The sequence below is a fragment of the Biomphalaria glabrata genome, chromosome 11 (genome assembly GCF_947242115.1).
Source record: "Biomphalaria glabrata chromosome 11, xgBioGlab47.1, whole genome shotgun sequence".
Lineage (NCBI taxonomy): Eukaryota > Metazoa > Mollusca > Gastropoda > Planorbidae > Biomphalaria > Biomphalaria glabrata.
Genome location: NC_074721.1, coordinates 8,798,630 through 8,817,501, shown reverse-complemented (window position 1 = coordinate 8,817,501; position 18,872 = coordinate 8,798,630). Strand labels below are relative to the sequence as shown.

General features: G+C 33.3%; 1 protein-coding gene across 1 annotated transcript in view; it reads right to left on the bottom strand.

Moving 5' to 3' along the window:
* Window positions 1-18,872, bottom strand: part of LOC106052735 (transient receptor potential cation channel subfamily M member-like 2) — a 41,579-nt gene that overhangs the window by 9,352 nt on the left and 13,355 nt on the right. Inside the window, exons 11-25 of the mRNA XM_056003532.1 lie at window positions 18,336-18,436; window positions 17,324-17,458; window positions 16,997-17,050; window positions 15,551-15,568; window positions 14,721-14,808; window positions 13,549-13,646; window positions 13,185-13,288; window positions 12,637-12,862; window positions 10,874-10,981; window positions 6,482-6,540; window positions 6,190-6,301; window positions 5,192-5,320; window positions 3,747-3,992; window positions 967-1,141; window positions 233-389 (exon numbers count right to left, since the gene is read on the bottom strand). Coding sequence (XP_055859507.1) covers window positions 233-389; window positions 967-1,141; window positions 3,747-3,992; window positions 5,192-5,320; window positions 6,190-6,301; window positions 6,482-6,540; window positions 10,874-10,981; window positions 12,637-12,862; window positions 13,185-13,288; window positions 13,549-13,646; window positions 14,721-14,808; window positions 15,551-15,568; window positions 16,997-17,050; window positions 17,324-17,458; window positions 18,336-18,436 — 1,810 coding nt within the window. The remainder of the gene's footprint in view (window positions 1-232; window positions 390-966; window positions 1,142-3,746; window positions 3,993-5,191; window positions 5,321-6,189; window positions 6,302-6,481; window positions 6,541-10,873; window positions 10,982-12,636; window positions 12,863-13,184; window positions 13,289-13,548; window positions 13,647-14,720; window positions 14,809-15,550; window positions 15,569-16,996; window positions 17,051-17,323; window positions 17,459-18,335; window positions 18,437-18,872) is intronic.

Here is an 18,872-nt window from a genome sequence, read left to right as displayed (position 1 = left end):
GTCCACAAGAAATACATTTTAGGTTGAACAGTTTATATTGTGAACACAGAGTGAGAAGAAAGTAACTATTTTAGCTGATATAACAGTTGATTTCAATGATAAATCATAACATAACATTAACATTTTTCATCAGAACAATACAAGTTTGAAGCGCACGTTCTAGATCTAGCCTTAAAAAATTGTTAGCTGGGTATTGTAATGGTTATAAAGTAAAATTGTTGGAAACAGTTACCTAAACATGGCAATAAGTAAATTGAGTAGCAGGACAGTGGTCATCAGCATGTAAAATCCCAACAAAATAGGCACAAAATATTTTCCCACTTCAGATGGACATCTCTTTATTGTGTAAGTGCTGTACTCAGTGGCATTATTAGTGCATGTCTCAGGATCTTAGGAAAATGAGAAATATAAAGTAAAATAATCTTCAATGTATTTTTATAGTAATGAAGCTATCACAAGGGTGGATGGCTGCCGGGTATTTACTTTGGACAGCCATACTAATAGTCCTGCCTTCAAACCTTGTTTGCCACCACTCCCATCCTGCAAGAGGTTTGGGTTAGGATGTAATAATCTTCAAGGAACATGTTAAATAAAATTACAATGATCTTATCTTATAAAATACAGGCCTTACTTCAAAAAAGAAGATGATTACGTCCTATGAATCATGTTTCTAGTCATGTATATTAACCAATGACTTAAATTCTGCCAAGTTAATGTTTTTTTTGGCTGGCTCAATCAACCCATTCCATGCTTTAATGGCACTAGAGAAGATGGAGCATTTGTACAGATTTGTCCTAACATATGGAATGAGGCATGTGCTTTTATCTTTGTCTTTATTTTATTAATTCTTAAAACTCTACAACTCTAGCTGCACAGGCTCAGTTATATTAACTAATTCAGTAAAACTGAATAGATATTTCTTGTAAACACATGCTAAGTAGTGGATAAAAGTGCATCTATAAGTACCTTCAATATCATCAAGAAACAGTTCCCCATAGATCTGCCAGTAGGCCTTGCGAGGAACAAAATACAGCAGTTTCCAACTGGGCTCTGAGTTGGGGTACAGTACAGCCTCAGAGGCCAGAGCATAGGACACAATGAAAACCAAAAGTATGACAACAAACCACTTCAAATCTTGCAGCTGTGGAAACAAATCATAGAAAACATACATATACACAGAGGTTTCAGAACCAAAGGGCTATCAGAGTACATACAAATGTCAGATTACCAGGAGCTGGTGAACTTAAGGCAGTTTGCAGCACCCAGTGCTACACTCTGGCAGAACCTGCGACGCTGCTGACCCCAAACTGTATCGGCACTGCCATTCCTTTAGATTCATCAGCTGTGTGGAGTGGGGGGAACTGATGTGTGGTCGACATCGTTCCGACCACAGCTAATGCCCAGGCATTCATCTCATTTCCATGAGATGATCCATAGTCGCTTCGCGACTGAAGGAGGCCATAGATAGAGCCAAACTTTAAAGAATCATCTTATAAATAACAGACGTTGCTTCAACAGGTTGGAGGCAAGGTGGCTGAGTGGAACTGTACAAAGTTACAATTTAAGCCTAACTACATTCTAAAAATATACTTACAACAGTGTACATTAATGACATGAATCTTTGTCAGAAACCTGTTTGAGTACTGAATGTTGTACTATCAAAAGTCAACTGTATTTAAATTTATTTTTTTTTATTTAAAAAAATTAAGCTATTTTTTAAATGTAAAAAGTATTTTTTCAATTGTCAAATCTGATTAAAATTTATCAGTGATGTGCACACTAAGGTCTGCAAACCATATTTGGCCTGTGATGTTGTGCTATATGGTCCCTCAAATCTTCTTCCGACAGTCAAAATAAAGTTGCAGAGGATCTATTCCATTCATCTGCAATTTTAGGTGATGATACAGCCCATAATACTGTTTGGATTTCTAAGGCCTCAGTTAGTGAGCACTTCCCCATGAAGTGTCAAAGTTTGTTTAAATCTACACATAAATTAAAAGTTCAGATATAAGGGTCATGTAGATTTGTTTTGCCCAAAGAGGCCAATGAACTCTAGATTTCAAGTAGAGACTGCAATAGTGAATGTAAAGAAATGCAAACAAAGGTGGTCCTTTGAAGTTGGAAATAACTAAGCGATCAGCACCTCTTTATTTTCATGCAATAATAAAAATAGTAATTATGATATTATTGCATTGCTGGGAATGACATAGGGCATGAGATTCACAGATCAGAAGAAAAAGTACTCAATGTTACATGGTGAAAAGAGGACTCTCAACAGAGAGCAGAAGTGCTGCAGACCTGCCTATTAGCCAGAAAACTCCTCACAGTTAACGGGTACTATAACGATTTTTTTTCCTCTAGCAAAGCTCGATCCTGACAGTTCCAGAGAATGAACATTAGTTCATTTCTAACATAATACTAATTTTTATTATCCTTGAGGAAATAGTCTTACAATATATTACAAATAAAAACATTTTTACAATAGTAAAGACATTTTTTTTCATGCCAGTTTCAGTCAAACATTACACATGAAGTATTTAATGATTTCCAATGGAACAAAGGAGTTCTTGTGTCTGATTTTATGATTGATGTCTTGTGACATCTGTGATGATACAATGTTAAAATCATGACATAAAAGAGCATTTTTTTTTAATTTTCAAAAATCTGTTTAATGTTTAAATCTGTTCAGCTTTCTTAAGAATGTTTTCTCAACTAGTTTTCCAAGTGAGGTATTTGTTTCGTTTGTTGCCAATGACCTTACTAACAGCGTTTAGAATTTTATAAAGTTTATTTTGATTGTTCACATTGCCATAGCAGGCAGTGATGTTGAAACTTAAAATACTGCAGATTTGAGCATGTAAAACATTGGCAAGGCTTTTTTGAAAATACTAAAGGATGACTTTATTCCTAGTAATATTAATCTTTGAACAAATTATTTTTAAAAAGTAGCCATGTTAAATAGTAATATTGCCATTGTCTGTGTGTAAGGGCTTGTAAGGATTTCAGATTAAGTTATGCACTAAATGTAGCACCAAAAAAATAACATTTAATAATAATTTTAAAAAGTATGCTCACTTCAAAAAACTATACTACAAAATACTATACTTCGGTCTACCGAAACATATTTTCAAATAACTCTTCATTCCTTCATATATACAGATAATTTTCAGATAGTCAGACTTAACAAAGGCTTTTAAATTAATGCCCCTTTAGAAAAACAAAATATTTACATTTCTTGGACTAAATTTTGTATTCAGTTCTTAAGAGTCAAAAGACCATGATGATGAAAGGTTGACTTTCACCAGTTATGTGACCAAAGAATAACAAAGGGTTCATGTGGCCAACACAGTGTACCACCAGTTTTTTATGTCACCTATAAATAGTAGGAAGCTATTAAAATAGGGAATCAGAAATGTCCTGCAAGATGGAATGAAAAAAAAACCCAGCCTCAACCTCTCAGTTCTGCTGTAAATCAACAATTAAATTATACTGAATGGACTTATCATTTTTGCCAATCAATTGGGAATCAGAAATTTTCTGCAATATGGAATGAAAAAAAAACAACAGCCTCAACCTCTTGGATCTGCTGTAAATCAACAATTACATTGGATTGAATGGACTTATCATTTTTGCCAATCAATTGAGAATCAGAAATTTTCTGCAATATGGAATGAAAAAAAAAACCCAGCCTCAAACCTCTCATCTCTGCTGTAAATGGACAATTAAATTATACTGAATGGACTCACCATTTTACCAATCATAACCAGTTTTGGCCCCAGCTGCTTGTTGATGGAAAATATTTGCAGGATACGAAAGAAGAAAGTGATGAGATTGATGCTAAGGATCACTCTGGCAGCTGTCATACAGTCGTCATCAGGGACAAATCTCAGGCTAATACCCAGAGCAAACAGCAATATACATACAATGTCAAGATAATTCCATTTGTTTTTTAAATATGTCTTCAATTTTGATTGGTTGGAGTAGGTGAAATACTGAAAAAAAAATGAAATTAAAGAAATATACATATATAATAAAATTGAATGTTAAAAAAAAATGTATAACATATGCACATATAAATGCTGTATTTTATATGAACACACTTGCAGCTTGTCTAGTCTTCCTCACACCTTCTTAAAGTCACCTTCTTTTTCTGTAATGATTCAAGGGCTGTTAAAAATCCAGAAACTAAAATCTAATGCTCACTGCTTCTATTTTCTATATATATATAAAAAGAAAGATTAATGTTAACTTATGGATAATACAGGTCTATGAGCTAAAAGGATAAGGTAGGACCAAAGAATGAAATTTATTGAACCTGGGCAGCATAATATAAATAATTATCAAATCACAAACAAACACTGATTTCTTCTGAATGTAATGTTAAGTTACAGTAAGTTGGTTGTAAACAAAATCTTAAAAACGGTCATGTATTTTGTCAAAACAGAAAACAACAATTAATAGCACAATATTTGTTAACATCTTGATGTTTTGACTGAACTGCTATAAAATTAGGATTAAGATAATAACACCAAAGTTATTAGGGAAGAAGCAGCACTTATGTTGCAAATTGACTTAAGACATTTAGAATGATGTGAACATGTAATGTGATCTGTATTTAAAAAAAAAGATTTTTTCCCCTTGGTTACACATGGATGAACTGCTTTATTGTTATGCTCAATATCTGGAAATTTAAAAATTCTTTAAAAAAAAAAAACACAAACCATATCTTAAGGAGAAGAGCTCCATCCTTAAAACTATATCTATAAATAATATACTAGTTATTTCCCTTATTCAATATTAAACAAAATAATTAATTGACTAATTGAGTATTTTTGTTTATTGATTCATGATTTTTTTAGTTACAATAAATAATATTTTAAAGAATCAAATTGATCGGTGAGTGCTTAAGGGAGATTAGCGTTAAAAATTATTTAAGGGACTAAACCCAACAAATTTTGCCATGCCTGTGAATACTGAAGTAATAGTTTCCCTTTAGGCTATTAAAAAAAATAATGAATTACCAGTAATTAATTGTCTAACTGGTTACTTTTTTTTTTATTGAGTTATGTCTTGTCTAAATCAATGAATAATTGTGCCAAGTTTGATCCAAGCATGGATGTGGGAGAAATAATGTATACACACTTTTTACCATACAGACAGACAGAGTTGATATAAGCTGTGTAAAAAATACCTCACGAAGTTCCTCCAGAAAAAGACTGATGACCCATGCTATAAGTACACCCTCTATCCAGTGAATCTCTCTGGTCAGCTGAACCACCAGCAGGTAACTGTACAGAGCCAGGAACACTAAGTAAGTCATCTATGGAGGAAATATGCAAATGATGTCAAGACTTTGAATGTTGGGAAATGGAGAGGTCAGTGTAGAGTAAGTTGCAAGTTAACTGGGTCAATGTCACATTTAGACAGGAAAATTGGAGAACTCTTACAAAGGCTGCACCATATTCCTATTCCTACCCAAACAAAAGTAGATAAAGGATTTAATCTCTGATCACAGATCCAATAAGTTTTGATGATATGGTCATGTGACTGCCCCATCGACAGTCAAGAACGCCAGGTAAAAAATGGACAAATTAGTGTTTTTTTTTGTTGAGATCAATAAATGATAAAGACAAATGGAACCTCACTAAATTATGGCACAGGTATGTATGGTATTTAACATTACAATAATAATAAAAGGTGATTGTCTTCGATTCCAAAGATTAACTCTTTCTCTCTGTAATTATTTTCTCATTCTGATAGCATTTTGCTCATTTGTATTACACTATACTGTTATAATTAAACTTCAATAACCTTTTATGTTTGTTATTAGAAAATGTTCTATTTGGTATTGAATTCTAGGAGAATGCATGCTCTTTTTACACAACACAAATTAAAGTTTATAAATCCAAAAACCAATTTAGTTGAATGGGAGTCAAATCAACCTTGGCATCGTCACTAGCAGAGAATGAGTTAAGGATAAGGGCAGTATATTCATAATACCAAGTTGCAACCTGCACATTTCGACACATCCAAGACTTCTAATAACATTGGTTCTGGCATCAGCGCCTAGGGATAGTGTTGATGTGTCTAAATGTGGTACAAACATTATTTTTTACCACTTCAATACAATTATTGATATTTTTTTAAATACAAAAATATATTTTTTCTTGAAACAAAATGTGTACTGACCACATTCATAACAAACTTGACTATTGGAGAGCAGTAGAAGCATTTCAATTTTTGAATCATTTTTTTTATTTGTTCTGTATGTCCTTTAGATCTTGACTTTTCTTTTGTAGAACTTTTGAAATAAATATCAAATAGATGAAATAGATGAAATAGATGAAATAGATCAAACAGATCAAATAGATCAAATATGTCAAATATATTGAATATATTAAATATCTAATATATATCAAATAGACTAAATGTTGGTGCCAAAATAAACTAAACTAAATAAATCAGTACAAATGTTACTTACTTAAGAGAATGGTCAGATTTGTGTTTGGCATGCCCGTTAATGGTGGGATGGGTCTCAATCTGGAAATGAAATAATCAATTAAAAAGATACAGGCACATGTAAGACCTGTGTTCTGTCCTGAATAAATGAATGGGCTTTGTTGTGCTTATGCATTTTGTTTCTTTGGTTTAAAACTAGAATTAGTAAAGTGGGCAGGAAGTACCTTTTTCCTTTAATACATTTTGCATTTTTCAGTTATCATTTTAAATTAAACTGACATTATTAGGCTGTGAATTTAAGTCTACCTGATAGAAAAAAAATTCTGCACAAAAATACAGGTAGTTGGAATCAAACCCGATAGAGGCTATAAAAAGAAAAGACCTGAAAAGAGAGTGTGAAACTACATATTTACAGTACTTTATTTGATGAGTCTTTTACCCAAGATCTGTGTATTTTTTTTAGGACTAGCTTACTTCAAGTACCCGGCATTTTCCGATACACAATTTCACACACAAAAATAATTGTAGAAATAAAATTGTAGTGATTTTAAAACTGTTAATGATTTTTAAAAGATGTTTTTAAAAAGGTGATACTGTAATCAATTGTGAATATTCATTTGTTATGAATGTCACTGTCTATTTTTGTGTCTGTTTTAATTTCTTAATGTTTTTTTTTGAGTTAAGGAGTCCTGTTTTCTCCTGATGTTTATACAAGATTTCTCTTATCAGCTGTTGTGAGAACATTGGTCCAAAATGCTGCTAAGCTTATAAATATAAAAAAAAAATTACATGTGAATATATGAATGAACTTGATTTAGATGAAGTCCATTAATTATGGTTTTCTTTGAAAAATTGATCTCACATGTGCCATGGGCTTTGTCATAATAGCCATAGATCTATAAAATCTAGTTATAATCTGTAATCTTTATAATCATAATTATTCAAGTTGAAATTGAATAGTAACTATAGAATCAGTATAGATCAGGGGTGGGCAAATTACGGCCCGCGGACCACATGCGGCCCGCCGGAGTGTTTTATGCGGCCCGCCGACACCTACAGAAATCAGGTGTGCCCACAGTATATACATATAAAAATGCAAATATTAAAAATAATATCTATATAAATTATTGAAACTGTCTCATTATAAAAAGTTTTAAGTAAACGAAGATTATTCTTATTGGCTATACATCAATACACTCAATTCAAAACACTATCTTTGTGTGTTGGGTAGGCTTGAAACAAGATGGCAAGTGTAACAACTGATGGAGCTCAATCTTTCACTGATGACAATATGTTGTTGTTTTTTTTTTGTTGTTTTTTTAATATCCCAACCATAAACTCTAAACAGGAAAGTTTGCACAAAGCTGCATAAAATTTCAAATTACTTTAGGCAGAAAATTGTAACAATCGAGCTCATTAGTGCCAGGGGTGTTAACCACGGGTAGTTCCAATTTATGAACAAAATAATTTAATGCCACATTGGCATGGACAAGGCAAATGAGAAGAATATAAAATATCAAGGACGAAATTGTTATGTTACTGGTAGGACCATGATTGAGACCTTGTTACCAATATTTCTAATGAAGAGTGGAAGAAAGATTTCATGTTTTTTTATTATATCCATTGCAATTGATTGTTTGCATATGAAGTGCAAATGCATGCTAAATCTTTTCAAACAAGGCTTTCCCATTTCTACAGGCAAGCAAAAGAAAATAGTTTTTGTCATTTTCCTTTGCTGAAAAGTGAAACTATTTCTAGTGAAATGATTAACAGTACAACGCTTATTAAGATTCCTTAATTGTGCAATTTATAAAAGCAAATTTTAAGACGTCAAGAACCAATTTTTAATACCATTCAGCTCCAGAGGACAAAGCTCCAAGCAAAGAGAAGTTCCCGTCAGTATTTCCACGGGACTCTTACTGCACATTAAGTACAACTGTATATTTGTGACGATATTGTGATGTAAAAAGACAACAGCAATTAAAAAAAAACGTAAAATTTGTTTAAAACATTGCTAACTCATATATATATATGTATATATGTGTGTGTGTGTGTGCGGCCCGCCATTCCCAAATTGTTTTTAATGCGGCCCTCGATACAAAAAGGTTGCCCACCCCTGGTATAGATCTACTTCAAGAATATATATCTAGGTTATAAATATAGTAGAAATAGAATCTAAGATAATCAGAATTTACTCTAGACTGTAACTCTACACAGTCGAATCTAGATATTGAGTCTTAGACTTAGTCTTGATTTTAGACGTTTTAAGTCTTGCATACTATATAAACCTATATATACGCTGCCTTTGTGGACCTCACCAAGGCGATCGATGGTTTATGGAGGATTTTGGCCAGGCTCGGAAGCCCAACTACGCTCCTATCCATTCTAAAGCAGTTTCATGTGGGACAAAAAGGCAAGATTAGACACAATGGTGACCTGTCTGATCACTTCACAATAGAAAATGGAGTGAAGCAGGGCTGAGTACTTGCTCCTACTCTATTTGCTATCTTCTTTGGCGTAATGCTGGGTCAAATGAGGCAGCAATTGCACAAAGGCATCTACATCAGGTTTCGTTCAGTTCAGATGGCAATGTGTTCAATCTACTATCCCATACAAAAATAAAAGAAATGGTCATAACAGAGCTTCTCTATGCCAATGATTGCACCCTGCTAGCCCACAATGAACATGATCTCCAGAACGTGGTCCACCAATTCGCATACGCTGCAGCCTCTTTCTGCAGTTTATCTATAAACCTTGAGAAAACAGAAGTCATGTTCCAGAAGTGACCCAATAAAATTTACTCAGCCCAAAAGATGGACATCCCCTTAATGTGGTAGACCACTTCACATATCTAGGAAGCGTAGTATCAAATGACACCTTGCTTTTAAGGAAGTTGATAACCATCTGGCCAGGGCCAGTAGTGCTTTTGGACTCCTCCAGGCAAGAGTTTGGCGGAATAGATTGCTCTGGCTGCCTACAAAAAAAAGTGTCTACCAAGCAATGTTCTCTAAACCTTCTATATGGATCTGAGACCTGATTATACAGAAAGCAACTAAGACTACTTGAACGCTTTCACCAAAGATGCTTGAGCTCCATCATGTACATATGGTGGCAAGACAGCACTATAAACAGTGATGTCCTTGCAAACGCCGGTACAGACAGTATAGACTAGTATAGAGGGACTTCTTATGGTCCAACAGTTACATTGGGCACTAGGCAGGGCACATATCTTGTATGGGGGACGAACGTATGCCAAAAGCAGTCTTTTTTGGTGAGCTAAAAGGTGGTGGACGTAACAGAGGTGCCCCACGAAAACGCTTTAAAAACCAGCTTAGGCACCAACTTGCCTTAGCAGACATAGAAGATAGTAGATGTAGGCCTATCCTAATTTATAAACTTTAGTCAGGTAGAGCTAGATCTAGACTATTGACAATCTAGTATCAAGTTAGAATCTAGATTTCTAAACTAGATTTAATCTGAAATGTAGATCTAGATATTGAGTCTATATATTTAATGACTATGTCATTGATTCAGAAGATTAATGATGAGTGCAGTGTACTATTTACTTGAATGTTTCATGAATCACATGTGCCCACGGTACACGCAGGACAGTGAATGGCGTGAACTGTATACACAGAACCTATTGCGACTTGATGTAATTTTTATGTGCAGCAACAAAGCCCATTAATGTAGAAATAAAAATGAGAAAACATAGATATTTTGTTAAGCAGAAGACTTACTTACTTACTTAGACTTAGGTCGTCCCGCGCCGTTCGGCACATTGGGCGGCAAGCTGTCTCCATAAAGATCTGTCATTGGCAATGTCTGAAGCCTCCTCCCACCTGGTGTCCACTGTTCTGAGGTCCTCCATGAAGGTGTGTCGACAAGTAATATGAGGGCGTCCCTGTTTGCGCTTTCCTCGTATTGGCTTCCATGTTATCGCAACTCTTGGTGTGCGTAGTTCATTTTGACGTAGAACATGTCCTCAGCGTCGCTCTGTCACAACCTCACAAAGTGTTCGACTCCCAATTCAGCACAGGATTTCCTTGTTTGAGACCCGATCTGTGTAACTGACTCCCAAAATACGTTTCAGTCAGTTTGGTTGAGCCACATTTTTAGTCTTTTCTCAATTTTGACAGATGTCTTCCATGTTTCACATGCATATGTAGCAGTTGGAATGACGATTGTGTTGAGAAGGTATATTTTTGTCTGTGTGTTTTCTTACCTGATGTCTACATCAGTGTTTTCTTACCAGATGTCTTCATCTGTGTTTTTTTACCTGATGTCTTCATCTGTGTTTTCTTACCTGATGTCTACATCAGTGTTTCCTTACCTGATGTCTACATCAGTGTTTCCTTACCTGATGTCTACATCAGTGTTTCCTTACCTGATGTCTACATCAGTGTTTCCTTACCTGATGGTGTTTAGTGGAAGAAGATGAAAGTCTCTTCTGTTTGGTATTTGTCTTATTAAATTTGACACAGAACAATACAACTGGAAAGATGACAATGCCAACAAGTATCTGAAGACAAAAACAAAATAAAAACATATTCAATTCCAATCGCAAAGAAATTAAAGCATGATGCTTTCATAACAAATTCAAAATGACCACACCAAACAAACAGGGCAGTATCAATTTCCTTTCCCCCAAAAGAGCCATCTCTTTCAACTAAGAACAGGACACACATCTTTAAATGTTCACACTTCACATCCACCCCTCTGTTGAAACTGTGACCACCTTTACAAAACTCTTAAAACTACCCTCTTTGAATGCCCCCAAACCAAAATCTATATGGCAAAGCAAAACAGTTAAAAAAAAACAGCACCTTTTTTTTCTTTTTTCATCAGTAATATTGAAATTTAATAAAATTCTACTGGAACAAACCCTATTCCCTTGAATGGTAGTCAAATATTAATAAAATCATCATCATCATTGAGGGTTTGTAAGGCTCAAATCCTCTCTTGCAAAAGCCCTGGACAGAAACCCTGCTGTTTTGCGAAAGTGCATACATGTCATACATGTTGAGACTTTTTGGTTTCCCAGACATGTCGAGACAGAAATCAACAAGTCTGGGGCAGTCAAACAGAATACAAGACATGGTTTCCTCTTCTTCCCAACAGCGGGGCACCATGAGTCAAAATTTGTTCATAGCTATAAGAAATATGAGCTAACAGGACAGTGGCCTGTCCTGTACTGTGCTATAATAGCTGGCTTAGGCCTGGACAGCCTCCACCACAGGGAAGTGCGGCCAGGGTAGCTCATGCGTTGCCAGACTGCACAGGCTTTTTGGGACTTGTCCCAGCACTCAAACCACTTTTCCATTTCTATTTTTTGGATTATAGCCAGAGCATGATGAAAACTTACAACCTGTTCAGTGAGTGGTGTTTGCCCTCATTGGTGGGCCAAGGTGTTGCCAGTTACTATGTGATTTGGTTCCCACTGCATTATTACAGAGGTACCATAGCGCTGCTTTATGTTGTGTGAAGCCATGTTCACGTTGGAAGTGTCAATATTTTGGGGGGGGGGCATGATCCATCTTGCCACTTTAGGCAGTCTTGAAGGATAACTTCGTTTGATTCAAGAACTAAGTATGATAAAACTAAAACAAAATCGAGTTTACAATAATTCATAGTTAACATTTATAAATAACAAAGCCATTTTTCTCTTATACAAAAAAAAAAAGGTAATGGGTAAGCAATGTTACACATCATTTTACTGAGAAATGGTTATATTTAGAGGTTTGTTTGTTTGTTTGTTTTACAAGTTGAAGATAATTACTTCCTAGTCACCAAACCTCCCGCAGGACAACGGGGGATGGGAGCGGGCAGGGTTTGAACCCTGGACCATCGATAAATCTGAACGATCAGGCAGCCATAGAGGTGTTAATCTATAATCATTATAATAAAATATAAAAAATTGGCTATGCATAGGGAATCACATTATTATAAGGGAATGTCAAAACTCAAGGCTGAGCAATAAACATCAGTAGCAAAAATATCCAAGACCGTTAAGCATATGTAAAGCAAGTTTATTAAAATAGAATTTGAAATTTAAACAAATTTCTTGAACTAAAGAAAGCAATTTATAAAATAATGAAAGAAAATTAACAATAATTGGTTTCTATTTGTATGTGAAAGTTTGAGCCTAATAAGATCAAAAGCAAATGAAATTTTTACCATGTAAAATGGATTGCTCTGAGACATGTTCCCCATCCATACTTTTGTCAACATAGACTGAAAGGCATTCTGGGAAATAAATAACTGATTATCTGAGTGTAGTGCTATCTGGACACAAGTTGTCCTGCCCCAGTGAGGCATATACTGGACTAGAATGTTATGGGTCCTCTCCTCATCAGAACTGTAGCAACTCTTGATCACACCATTGACCAGCTCCTCATAGTCTCTGCCAATAGAAGGTCGCAAACAATAAAACCCTAAAATACAATTGCATGTCATAAGTCAAAATGCATTTTTTCTCTAACAATTTAATTTAGATGATTTTTTGCCTAACTATCAATCAGCTTCTAACCATTAACAGTGATACATATGTCTGATAATTTTAAAATATAGTTTTTATAATAGAGGAAATATTCATAATGAATTCACATATATGCAATTGTGGTAGGATTTTAGTAAAACAAAAAAGATAACTTAAAAAATAAAGGGGTATGGTTCAAATAATCTGAATAACTGTTCCACATCAATATTATGAAATAAAACTTTACTCTGCGGCTGTCTGTAGTTTTTTAATCACTTTGGCATCTATTGTGTGAGCCTGTAGAGACTTCAATACACTGTGAGCAAATAGACATGCAGCTGTGGAAGATTGCTGGGGATTGGAATATAAAAATACTCTATTTAAACTGAAGCAATGCTAATTTTATACTAATAAACAGCATTATGTATATTTTCTAATAAATTAACAATCTTAAAATTATTTTTATGTCTTTAATAGGTTTAACAGGTTTGAAGTATATTTTCATTTTTTTTAAATGTCAATTATGATTTCATATGATTTGATAATTTAATCAGGTCATGTAGGTCATCAAAAATAATAAATCAGATTAAACATGAAACAAACTTTAATACCTTGCCTTCCCTCCAGAACAGTTTTGAGAGCTTCAGATTATTCATCAGTAGAGCCCAGATAAATAGTTCTTGTGCAGGAGTGATAAAAGTTTCCAAATCTATGTTTACACAAAAAGAAATATTGAGTTTCATTGATTGGGAATAAATTGCTTTTTTCATTTCAATTTTCACAAAACAGATATGAAGATATGAAAATCATAATGAAAGAAAAACAGAAAAGTTGCATCTATCAGATGTCCATTTAGGATGGCTGCCTGGTCATGTGGTATGCACTCTAAACTGTCATTCACTGATCTCTAGTCCCAGGTTGAAACCCTGCCTGCTCCCATCCCCTGTCGTCCTGCATAAGTTTAGGGCTGGGATGTAAGGGATCTTCAAATCCGACGGGACATCTTAAACATGTAAAACAGAAATTCCATTCCAGCTGCTAGTTATTCAAATATGAATTTGCATTTCAATTTGATCTCAATCAAATTTAGAATTGGGAAAATTTGGAAAATTCATGAAAATGTTTTTGCAACCATCTAGACTGCATTATTTTAACAACTTTCAAAAACAATTAGCAAGCTTATCAGGTAGACTGATGCCTTCATGTTGTCTTGGCACCACAAGACCTAAATCACAAGCTCAAAAGCTTTGTTTTATAAGTAGTACATTATACAGAACAAAACATTATAACAATAGCAAATGAAATAGATTTTCACACCAGTTTCACTCAAACATTGTTAATTTTGTTAATCAATCCGAATGCTTTTAAATATGAAAAAAAAAAATTTAATTAAATTACTGAATATAAAAAATAATTGAATTTTTTTTTTTTTTTCTGGTCACTATTAGTATTCTTAAATTTGAACAAATCAATCCATTGTCCACCAATTAGTATTTGAAAAGAACGAATAATATTTGCACAGGGTTACTTTAATCATAATGTCCCTGCACTTGTGGGGTAACTTAAAAATTAATTTTTGTCCTTCCAATGAAACATTTCTTTAAAATTAGAGAATACTTCACTACTACTATGACAGATAATAACAATGAGTCACATGATACTTTATGTCTGTTTTACTGTAACCATAATTGTAAGATTAATATGAATAAATTTCGCATGGGTAGTTAATATGAAGTAAAAATAACAATGAAATCTTGGAATGAATAAAATTAGTAAATCCTACTTGATTGTCCATCTGTAAGGTAACATGGTTGGTAAAAGTCTCCTAGTAAATCTTGTAACAAATGACCAACATCTACCAGGGTAAATTCCTGCAACAAAAAAAGTGAGAAAGCAACAGTTAGACCAACATCTGCTAGGATAAACTGCTGAGACAACAAAGAAATCAAGTAACAGATCAACTTCTACCAGGGTAAACTCCTGGAACAATAAAATTTCTGTGGCATTTTACACTTCCAAAGACCATCTTTTCCCTTTGCAGAACAATAAAATATTAAAGCAACAGTTAACAGTTAGACCAAAAATTGTTGTTTAAAAACAATTAAATAGTTTTTAAAGGTAAAAGAGGCTCCCTCATTAGTGGTGAATGATTTAAATCTCATCTGTTTCTAGGGCAAAATGTGTGCTAGCACCCCATTATAGGTCAGGGCCTCATTAGAGTTGGGTGGAGTCAGGGGTTCAAAATCCCAGTCATATTTTGAAGTCAAGCTTTTCAACACTCAGCCACCATGGCCCCTCATGGTAAAAAGAGAAAACATATATAATTTTAAAGTAACATTTTCTGTTACATTCAAACTGATTACAATCACAACGCTGCTAGTCCAGAACAGCAAAGTGACAATATTTCTAACAGACATTGAATACCTAATACATATAGCTCAAGAAATTCATCACAATATTTTAAATCAAAACATTTAAATCTAAGGTCGACCAAGTTTTCTCTGTGAAATAAGTTTTGTTAGCTTTCACATTTAGATTTATAAATGTATTTTTTGTTGCCTTTTAATTTTTATTACTTTATAAATTATTATATTATTTATTAAATTGACTTACCCCAGAGCAGCCTTTACCCTGAAGTAATAAAGCATTAAATTATATTAGTAATAAACTTTAGTTTGATATATGTCATTCATTGTTGCAAACACAGAATTTTAAAACAAATAGCCTATACAATTAAGTAGTAGAAAGCTATATAAGAGAGATAAATTTACAATATTTTGTTTTCCAAAGAATTATCTCCCTTCTCCATTCCTCAGCTATTTGTATATAAATCTTGTTCTCCGTGTGACTCTTGTTATTTTGTACACAGTCGACTCTTGAATACTCCAACACTTCGTAATCCAACACACTAAGCAATCCGACATAAATTAATGCTCTTTATTTACAATGTAATAAGTATATTTTTAGAATATAGGTGTGATGATTTCTGTTTCTTTATTGCCTGAAATTTCTTCTTAATGGCTCAAACAGAATCATCTAGCCGGAGATGTATATAAATAACTTGACAACAAATTGAAGAAACATCTGTGTTCTTTCTTTCCTCTTTATTAAACTTCATCAAACTAAACATAGAAATAAACTTTCAATTTAATACCTTGACTTAAATTCTCTAGATGCTATTAAACTTTTTACTTATACAACTTCAACTGATATGATTTATTATTTAAACAACTTAACTATATACAATTTTATGATACAACTTCAACTAATGGACCAGCAGTCATTTAATAGTTCACTACAAGACAAGACAGTCACTATGCATGGACCCTGACTAATTAGCTTTCCCTTAATTTATACTTTTCTAAACTCTTACTTTCCAGAATCATAGAAACTTCTATCCTAAATAGTTTATTAACTATGACCTTCTAGAAACTGAAGTATGCTATTTTTTTCCCTGACTTATTTCCCTGATTGGATGATTATAATTAGCGTGTGTTTGTTCTGCATTTTATATGACCTGACCCTTGCTTCTAGAAACAGGTAGAATTAGGTCACAATATCGATTCGTGACAAAAGGTAGGCTTAAAATGTAATTAAATATAGTGTGTGAGAGGTGAAATTAAATGTTTTGTATTTTTTTAAATGAATAACTTTTTCCTTGAAAGTCAAAATTGATTAGCTCATTACATTATAAATAGATTTTTTTTACATATACAGTTAAATTCTAAAAAGTACAGATAAACATTTGCAATCTCAAGTAACTGTCTGACTATAAGGAGTCATCTGTACTAGAGAAGTCCTCGTAAATAAGACTGAATTTAATCTTAATCAGCTTCGTAAAAATACTAATTATTTCTTTCTATCAAGATTTATTTGTTGTGATCTTAACATTGTTCTTCATTATACACAAAATCAGTTATTTAAACCTTGCTCATTCATCGACATTAAATTTACAACAATATTTATATATTCGCTAATGTTAAAGTATCCCTGAATTCTGAAATCCTACAGCTCCTAAGGAGAATACAAATCAACATAAATTGTTACTCGAGTCCTTACATGTTTTCTCTTAGTTTTCATCAACAATGTGCGTAGCAAACAATTGGGTGGGATCTGAAGAAAAACAACAACAAAAAACATTAAAAATACTTTTAATAAAAAAAAACTAACAAATCAACAAAAAAAATGAGATACAAATTTATATTCTATTTGTTTCCAGATAGATTTCAGCCTTGCAGCTTTTAGCATTGCCTTGTGGACCTCTATTAATATTGTATTAATATTTTGTTTTTTTAATTATTAAGATTTTTAAAAAATGCATAAATGCAAAATAAGTTTTAAAAATCAGAAGATAAGTTGTGGAGATGTGTGTGTCATGGTACTCACTGTGTTGTATAAAGCTGTCAGTCTTTCTTTGGTCAAAAAATTTTTCAGGCTCAGACCATTGTCCAGGAAAAGTTCCACAAAATCTACCCTGCTCAGTTTTATAGCAGACATCATGATCTCATCCAGCATACCAGTCTGGTGACATTATTGAAACAAAATGGAATTCATATCTTTGTTGAATGTAATACCATATTTTCAGAACAATTTTTTAAACCAACAATATTCTCTTATCCATGTTTTCTTCAAATATGTAGTTTTGATTTCATAAATCATATAAAGTCATGTGACCTCTGTAAATAACTACACGTTACAATTCAATAGCCTTGATGTAAAAATACCAAACAGTCTGCGTTATTACTGAACATGAACTGACAGGGGCCTTTCTTATGGGCATATCTTAAGGTACATAAAGCAAAGTGTTCAACAAGTTTTGAACTTTATCCCATAAATAATAAAATATACTTATTACATGTATAGCAATTTTTTTAAATTTAACCAAATTTCACTTATTAACAAAAAAAACATTTTGAGAACTGAATACATGATGTCAATAAGAATCACAAAAAGACTGGTTTCTAGTTCATGGGCCTAGATATACTATATTTTTTTAATAAGCTAATCAAATTTAAATGAAACATATATTTATTAAGTGACTGAAATAGCTTTAATTATTGTATAGTTATTGAAAGTGGAGTTTTAATGCTTTGCACTTGGATAATCACATATACTCTATATTAGCCTATTTATAGTGAGTTGAAATTGTTTTGTTTTTTCTTGTTGCTTTTAGCTTCATGAAATATCTATCCTTCTATATAACTTAATTTACAACATATTTTAATTGATCAATAACGTTTTCATTTAGTGGAATACTGTACTTAAAAATTTATAAAAATATAATAACGAAGGACTTTTGTTTAATTCTCAACTAAACATTTTTTAAATTACAACTAGCCTTATCTTTTTTAGATGATAGCCAAGTTACTATTTTTGTCAGACATGGTAACATACTTACTGGCCATGTTCTGTCATCTGTAAAAATTTCTGACTTGGCAACATCGATTCTGTTCCATGCCAGTGCTAACTTTAGTTGATCTATTGCTTGATTTTTGTTAGCTGCAAAGTTTTTTAAAAAAATCTAGCTAAAATAACATTTAAGATTTATAATAACATAAATTAATTTTGGGATCTTTAAGATGCCTGAGTCCACCCAGATCTAATGGGTACCTGACATTGATAGGGTAAAAGTAAAGGCAGTTGGTCATTGTGCTAACCACATGACACCTTCGTCAACGTGGGCAAAAGAAACAGATGACCTTTACTGTCCTTACACCATCTGCCTTGAGTGGAAGGTTTGAAAGGGAAACTACTATTTTACTATTAACACAAATATTAACATTAACAAGGCAAGTAACTGGCGCCTAAACCAGTAAGCTTTGGGCAGGAGGGGCTCATTAGCCTTGGCTGGCTATCAGCCTAGAAGAAGAAAAACTCTGAATTCATACCCAATCACCAAATAGGCTTTGGGAGTTAACCCTGAGGAAAAATCATA